The sequence below is a fragment of the Anabrus simplex genome, chromosome 2 (genome assembly GCF_040414725.1).
Source record: "Anabrus simplex isolate iqAnaSimp1 chromosome 2, ASM4041472v1, whole genome shotgun sequence".
Taxonomy (NCBI): domain Eukaryota; kingdom Metazoa; phylum Arthropoda; class Insecta; order Orthoptera; family Tettigoniidae; genus Anabrus; species Anabrus simplex.
Genome location: NC_090266.1, coordinates 1,037,493,669 through 1,037,502,578, shown reverse-complemented (window position 1 = coordinate 1,037,502,578; position 8,910 = coordinate 1,037,493,669). Strand labels below are relative to the sequence as shown.

Here is an 8,910-nt window from a genome sequence, read left to right as displayed (position 1 = left end):
CAAGTTAACACTCACTACCATCAATGGAGCAAATATTATTCTGGGCCAGGGGATGTAAATCTCACATTACTCTCTAAAATATTTTTACCATTTTAGTCTTAATTTGTTCTCTTTCTTTCTTACCCTCAACATTGTATATACCGTGCACGTCCGGAAAAAAGGGCATTGGGGTCTGGATCTGGACAGGAGTCTGACCTTTCAAGTCCCCCGGCACAGTTCACACCAAGCCTCAACAACAATCATGCCCCTCGAACTATTGTTTGTAGAACTACAGTGATGGATTTAGAAACAAGCTGGTTTTAAGGTGACTAACTCTACACTCACATTTAAATACAGTAGACCAACCAAACTGCACTACAATGTTAGCTCATTGAATGCTGTAGAAAAATAATTATAACCTCTGCAACAAAACTAAATTACAGCCAGTAATTATTGGATTTATTCACTCATGCATTCACAACTTTTCAGTATATCAACACAGTATTAACAGACAAAACTTTACTTTCAGATAATGAATTATGAGCAGGTAGAATTTCTTCAAAGAACAAATATGATAGTAGCTCAAACATCAAACTGATTTGTCTTTATTCAAAAATGTACGTCCAAATCAGTACAAAGAGATATCAATGAAAAGTATGACAATATCGCACATGTTGTACACTTCAACAACAGTTGCAGTTTGAACCATACACTAATATGTTATGAATTTGCATTGGAAAATTCTGCCAATTCTGAACTGAATGTTTTATAATGGCAACATCAATTTAAGAGGGCAACTGATACACCCCTTATTCAAAGTTCTGAAGGAAAGAATATTACGTATGCACGGACTAGCTCATCCCTGAGAACAAGGAAAAAAATTTCTTTTCATAGTGAGTTGATAGTATTGCAGTACACCTGCCATGTAAGAGTAACAACATCAAAATTCTAAAAATTTGAGACTTACAGTATTATATATATTAAACTACTTTAAAAACTCTTACACAAGTTATATACCTTTTGTCTGCTTGAACTCACCTTCTATAAAATCATTAACTATTAACATCAAAGAAATGAATGTCCAACAATAATGTTGAACTGTAGAGTACATGTATACTTTAGGCCTATACAATGCAGATGGAAGTATATCACAGAACCTGGTAAAATGCATTTACATATGGCAATGAATCTAGCAAAAATTTCCAATGCAAAGTCGCTATAAAAAGTACAATCGATCTCTATTTTAACTAACAACCAATACAGTTTCACTCCGAATTGCATATTATGACAATACAAAAGACACCTTGACACCAATTGCACACTATCTCTAGTTTCAAGGCCTTAGTCTGCTGTTAGTCACTGGCCAATAAAATATAATTAAATTGTGAGAGATAACCCAAATGTGAATCACTTAATAATATGATAAACTGGATTCTTCAGGTCATCCACTCTAGCAATGCTTCAGTCTCGACGGTTACGCTTCTGCTCCTCCTGGAAAGAAAAATATATGCACAGTTACCCAACAGTTCTAATTGATATATGACAGAATGAAAGTCTAAAATAAACTCCACAGGCTCAATGTTAAATAGCAGTTGGAGGAGGGGGGAGGCAAGTGAAGGAGCCATTTAAATAGACAAGGTTAAAAGATTTAATCAGAAGAAAGTCAAGACATTGTTTACAAACAACATAATACTCCAGCAACTCTCAATTGTAGTCTAGTATCAGGATTTGCATATATGTGCCAAGCAAAACTAATCCCTTTGTGTTTTCCTTTTTGAAAATTTCTGGTGGTCTTTCTTCTTACTAGTGGTTTAACTTTGTTCTAACATACTGAAGGTTTTCGGCAGTGCAAGGATGAGAAAGGGCGAGACTTGGGAAGAAGCAGCCGTAGCATAAGGTACTGCCCATGGATTTGCCTGGTGTGAAAATGGTCCGGTAACTTTGGCAAAGGAAACTTTTCTCAGTCATATTAAAAAGCAACATTAACTTTATCCTATCTCAAAGTATTTTTTAAAAATTTCAGTTTAACTCCTTCAGTTATTAATTGTTACATTATTTTAACCCAGCAGTACATCCGCTCTGTCAAGATGCAAGAATGAGCGATGGATGAAAATTACCCATAAGCAAAAAGCCTTAATTCTAAATTGTAATTATCGGAAGATAGTGGATTTTGCTCCTACGGGTCCTCAATTCATATGCTCATGGGAAAAACTGGGGTGTGCAATAAACCCAATACTGAAAAAAGTTGCCATAGAGGGTTTAGAATCTAGACAATTCAATTATGGAACAGTTCACAGAGCTCTAATTTTTGCTGTACATGCTATCTGTTGACTTCCAAGGTGTTCAATTGTGTCATGAGGAAAAAGATGTGAAAAGACACGAATGAGTTTGGGATCACATGGAAAAATCATTAACCGATTTGTATCATGGTGAGCTGTGATCATGCACAGTGTTTGGGAGCATGAATAAAATGACAAGCTCGGCTCGCCATGATGCAGTGCCTACCTTATCTTCACATGTTAGACTAGCTGCCAACCGCAGCTTAGCTCACATGAATTTCATAATTTGATAAAAAGTAATCGTTTCTCGGTACTGCACTAAGACACTATCTGAAAATCCCTAAAGTATAAAAACTCATCGAAAAATTTGGTTTCATTTACCCCAGAACCCCTTTGCAAACCACATGTGGTATTGTCTTTTGGGGCCAAGATGACCAGGCTACTGGCAGAGCTAAGTTTGGAAAATGGGACACAGAACTGGTTATATGTATCCTCAAAGTGATTCGACTCCATTTTCACTCATTTTTACCCCCTGCCGCCCCCCCCCGTGTTTTTTCCAAAAAACACTGTTTATTTTTAATGGAGATTCCATGTACCAATTTTCAAGTCAAACTGTAGAGTTTCTGATATAGACACACTCATTTTAAAAATTCACCCCTATTCTAACCCCCCTTAGCAAAGGAATATACAAAAATCCTCCCTTAATGTAATATAAATTAGCCCCAAAATTTCATGTCTATGTCCAGTAGTTTTGACTCTGTGATGAATCAGTCAGTCAGGATATGTTACTTTATATACAGATTCCCTTTGCAATATAATTTCTAACAATACACACTGTAAGGAACTAAAGGCATGTACTGTTGGTAAACAATGCTGTCAGTATTTCTACGTGACACTGGGATTGTTGAACAACCGTTTACTTTCATCAGTATTCAGTATGCAGTAGAACCAGTTTCATGGTAATGAGAGAATGAAAGCGCTTGTATACATTGTTATAGATGGCAATCATGGCAATTTAGAAAAGGAATCAGTTCGAAGATAGGGATAGCAACAGTGAAAGTTACCGAAATGAGCAGACCATTGAAGTAAGCGAGTGCAAGGTTTCACGTCAGGTTCTAGTGATTGGAAATAGCAAAAAACTGATATATATCAATTTCATGGATACAGCTGTGTTTCAGAAGTACAAAAAAATTTATAGTCCACTCACCGCCTGAACTCTATGTTTTGAGTACATGAATCCGCACTTTTTGAAATTATTTCAAATGAAACATTTGTATCACAGCCAGCAGTCTTCAAGGAATGAAGAATGGTAAGTTAACCTTCTATGGCAAGAATGTAAAATTTGAATCATCTGCATTTGTTATTTTATGCATGTTTTTGTGTGACAGGTACATTCAAACTACCGGTGGCCAAATTAAATCTGATTCCACAGTCAACAATGTGGCCATTTATTGTGACCTGAATGTGCTAATATTGTCAAGAGATGTACAACATTATACGTATTAAGTTCAGAACCAGGGGATGCTACCAGTGCTCATCCCAGTATTGTCTTATCACCAATACAGTTTCTTTTGGCATTAGATCTGATGAAGGCGATGAATGGACACTGGCATACAATGTGAACGGACAAGCCAGGAGATAAATGCTGCCGACGACTTGTGCCCGCTATCTAATTGTGTGACGTACCCACTTGGCCCACAGATGTTTGACAAAATTTTAACGTGGCGGGTCACTTTAATATTAAAATAAAAGATATCTCCTTGTTTCTCCATAAACAATATCCCATGGGCACCAGTCTTCAAGCTTATGGCTTGAAAACGAAAGTTGATAATAATAATAATAATAATACGTAACGAGACTCAAAAACTCCCAGGGGTGAGGTGAACGGAACACAAATCATTAAGTACACTAACTTGGAATTTAAGGATCATTAATAATAATTTCATGAAATACAAATTAAAACAGCTATTTATTAGGATGAAAAACATGACGTAACGGCGGGTTAACGAAATCTGAACTTACGGAAGCAAAAAAAAATTGAATGAAATTAATTTTTAAAATGAACTGTTGCGCGAAGACTTGCAGTAACTTATGCCATAAGCTCACCATATGTAGACTTGTCTTGAAGCTGATGATATGTGGATCTCGTACCGGCTGCCTTCTCTGTCGTTGGATTCCAGTCCTACGTCTACATTTCCTGTCCTTAACACTTCCTACTGTACTCCTTACATAAAGTCGTAATGAGTCCTAATTTTAAGTGCAAAACCACCATGGGTTATGTTCATGGAGAGAATACATTCGTATTCTTCCGTATTACGGAACAGTAGCGTAGCTAAATTCATAAAAGCTCTCCTGCCCTATACTAGTCAGAACTGGTCTCCCGTTGACTACCTCTCGTCATTGAGATTACAAGTCCCAATGAGAGTAACTTTTGAGTAGAATATACTCAGATGCGAAGTGAACTAAGTTAAAATCTTCTCCGATGTGCAGACGTAGAATCGTAGTAAGAGTGTCTTCCAAGAGTGAGAATCAGAATGTCCGAATACAAGTGACAATCTGCTCACGAGTAAAAATAAGAGTATGAGTGTGAAAACGACTGCTAATGCTAATAAGAATCTGAATGTCTACTCCAGCTCTTGTCGGTGGTATATATCGGTTCAAAAGTCTCCTTCCATCAGCCATACCACATGGTCCAGTAAGATTCGAGGTCTCAACCCTTCTCCGATGTATTGCTGTGAATCCATCACGTTGCTTCATTACGTTCATTCACATAGGCTGAACTCTCCCGCTGAAATAAAGCGTCCCGAAGCGGAGTTTGAAAAGTGGGTGTTAATAATGTATCAACTGTCTCTTCATGAGGTAGAGAGGGTAAGGTCTCTCGTAACCTAGATGACGTACTTTTCCTGGAATTGGGCTGAAATTAGCCTGCTGACTCTGGTCACCTCACAACGGCTATTGGAAAATTTACTGCAAGTTATAAATGTGCATGATGTTGAAATACTTTACCCAATAATTTGTTCGTTCAGAATACGTTATAGCCGCGATACAAAGAAATGAAATGATGATTGAAATGGATGATAAAAACCCTATATATATTAATTTAAACATGACCTATCAGTGATTAAATATACACATCTTATCAATTAATTACATAGTTCAATAATTAAAAATATGCAGTGATATCCCAAACATCACAATTGCTTTAAAGATATGGAAACCAAGCTGAATGATCTGAGAGTTGAAGCAGCAGAGGGAGGACAAGATTAATGCCAAAAGGACCAAGGAGATTCAATTTAAGAACGGCAAGAATGCACGATTGTTCCTAGACAACGAGGAAATAAAACAAGTCTGAATACATTTGCTACCTGAAGAGTATGGTTGCAACAGATGCAGAACTTTGAAGAGTATTAGAAAGAGAATCAACGAGGCTAAAGATGCCCTTGCGATACTCAGGTCGATCTGGAGAGCTAGGGGGCTACACACCAACACTATACTGCATGTTTTTAATACGAGTGTCAAGTTTGTCCTGCTCTCAAAAAACATATCAGGAACCATGAGACCTTCGTGAACAGGAGTGAGGAACATCCTGAGGACACGGTGGCTACAGGTCCAACGAAGAGCTGTGGGGCAGAATTAAAACATCCATCAAGGTGCGCCTCAGGAAGTGGAGATGGATTGGGCATATGTTGTGATGCAATATGAACAACATTGGCAGAGAAGCACTAGAATTAATCCTGCAAGGCACAAGACAAGGAGTTAGACCGAAGAACACCTGAAGGAGCGTAGAAGCGGAAGGCACTGAAAAAGGAGGGAAGACCTTGGCCTGAGATCAAGGCAGTGTTGAAAAAATAGTGTCCACTGCCTGATGTTCGTTGATTCCCTATGCTACACAGTTACAAGACCTGAGTAAAGTAAGTCATCTCAAATACAGACAGGTGAAATGAGTAGCTTAGTTTTCCTCAGTATTCCATGCATTAACCTCTCAACTGGGTGTTATTGATGTGCTTCGTGTAACCTGCCCTGTGTATTTTTCAGCAGGTTGTTATACGGCAGGATAGGAAGAAAAGTTAGTAATATCATTAATATCATCTGTGATACAAAAAAGTATAATGAAGGTGTTTAAATTAATTTTAGAGAAATGTTTAACCATTTTTGAATTAACTGCAGGGTCATTTACCTGGTTGAAATTTGAGTGTTTTGTTCATATATTAGCACCTAAAATTAAAACAAATAAAAGAAAGGAATATTTACGAATTGCACATCATGCTATTGACATTGAGAAAGATTTTACATTAACTTCACGGTCATTTACGTCATTGACCTCACTAGAACTGCAGTCTCCGAGAATTTTTGAAAAGTAAGGGGTTGCAATTCTTTCCCGTTTTGAGAAGTACGTACCGTTTTCTGGCTTATGAAGCATCTCCAGCAGCATTAGAAGTCCAATTAGTGTTTTTATCTCAGTTGGATTTGTATACACCCAATCTCTCGCTCATGACCGTGGTTTCAAGTTCGCATGGGCTTCTAAAATCTGTTTAGCATACACATTGGTCTGTTCGGCAATAAGTTGAAACATATCACCTATGAACTGTTCAAAATTTTACAAGATATTGGATTCATCGTCGAAGTCCACATTTACACCACTAGCACCAGAAAATAAGAATTTCTGATGTGAAACACCCATGCGGCGGGAAAGGTTGAAACATGTCTAGCACTTCGCCTTCATCAGATTCGTAATGATTTTCACTTTGATCTTCATTCCTGTTCTCTGAGCCACCTTCATCTGTATCAAACCACTCATCATTGGATTTCTGAGAAGATAAATCGTCACAATCATTCTGAAAGTGTTGAAAAATGTAGTCTTCGAGAGTTTCGAACTTATGCTTTGAACTAGATGCTGCCATATTTGGCCTACTGCGGACAAGTAGCACCGCACGGTTTTAAATAAAAACAAATAAGCTTCAAGAAGTGTGACGTGGAATTTGCTGCCATCGTGCAGGAGACTACATGACGCGGTAAAGTAGCCCGTCGTACCCAGGAGATATTCGTGGTAAAAGACAAGTACGTATATATTCGTCATGTCCATTACCCTGTAACATTCAGCGTACGAATGTATACGTCATGCCCTGTTAAGAGATTAACAGTTTCCCAAGTGGAAAACAGTATAACAACAACACCAGGTACACTTTTCTGTTAAAAAGAACAAGACCATAGGCCCGTTCATGCTACAGTGATACCACCTAAACTCACCTGACAGAATAAAGGAATCACCATTCTTTTCCATTGTAAGCCAAAAAAAGATTAATCAACCAGTGAGAAACAGGATTAATAAAGGTCTGCCTGTCAATACAACTATTATTTAATTCATACCACCAACATACATGTTTCGAGAAATGTTTGTCTTCCTCAACGAAAATAAAACTCTTGTCAAAATCCCTAAAGAGATGCTTGGATTTATAACATGTAAAACCTTTAAAATGAAATATCTACTTAAAAAATTACATACCTTATTAGTTCACCATATAGGTTCCGTGACTACGAAGGGTTATAAGCACCTTTTGTTTTTTAGTTATAAAAATATTTTGAACTCTTCAAAAACAGTTTTAGACAATAACATTCAACAAAACTCAAAAATTGGAATGCTGTATTCAGTGCACAAATTATAGGGTTTTAACACTGAATAATTTTCCTGAAGAAACGAAGTGAAGATGTGTTTTAGATAACAGGAAATAGAATTGTAGGATTTTTTATGTACTTTTTTTAAGTAGATATTTCATTTTAAGGTTTTGTGTTATAAAACCAAGCATCTCCTTAGGAATTTTGACATGCATTTTATTATTGCTGAAGAGAACGAATCTATTTGAATATACCTTGATCCCTATTTTGATAGCGTTTTGTCACTGAAATTAGTGATATTTCAAAGAATGTTTATCTCTGCCATCAGGGGAAAGCACCGTTTTTTATTTGCTATCTGACTACTATGCACACTTCTTACTTTATACATTAATTTCCTCCCAGGGAAGAACCTGGCTGTCAACACAGAATCATACATTTTATCTATTTAGGGCTCCGGAGACTTTTCCCCAAACTTTTCCTTATCACACGCTGCCTTGCATTCTGTCGGTTGTGAGTGGAGATGATTTCTGTAAGGAAGTGCGGGTTATCGAGTGTGGAAATAGAGGATGTTAACAGTCTGGCAAAGTTTGTTAGATTCCGACGGTGATTTGAGTGATGTAGATGACATCGCTGTATGCGAAGTCCTCTGTTCGGAATCAGAGATGAGTGACAGTGCGCAAAATGGCAATGCGCATGCCACAGCTAATACATTTAAATTAATCAACTTCATTGTTTGGCCGTATTGAACCAAGATTACAACTTTTATAAGGTGAATAAGGTGGACCAAAATTATAAGAGCTGTACAGCTAATACATTTCAATGGGAAAACGTGTCTAATTACATGGGTCAAATAGAACTGTTTATAGGGAACCCAGGACTTCAAAACGAAGCAGTTGGGGAATGTGATAGTGTAAATGTCTTTTAAGATGTTCTTTAGAGACGAGTTAGTGGAAATAATAGTTCTTGAAAGAAATTTAAATGCTGAGCAAAGAATCCGATCTAGGGGCTAATTACCACTTCGTTCCAGAATGCGGGATTG

The 8,910-nt window shown here is 37.3% G+C and overlaps 1 protein-coding gene across 1 annotated transcript in view; it reads right to left on the bottom strand.

The window, feature by feature from the left end:
• Window positions 1–554: 554 nt before the first annotated feature.
• Window positions 555–8,910, bottom strand: part of LOC136864663 (probable Bax inhibitor 1) — a 63,126-nt gene continuing 54,770 nt past the window's right edge. Inside the window, exon 5 of the mRNA XM_067141956.2 lies at window positions 555–1,470. Within this exon, the coding sequence (XP_066998057.1) occupies window positions 1,441–1,470 (30 nt within the window). The 3' untranslated portion in view covers window positions 555–1,440. The remainder of the gene's footprint in view (window positions 1,471–8,910) is intronic.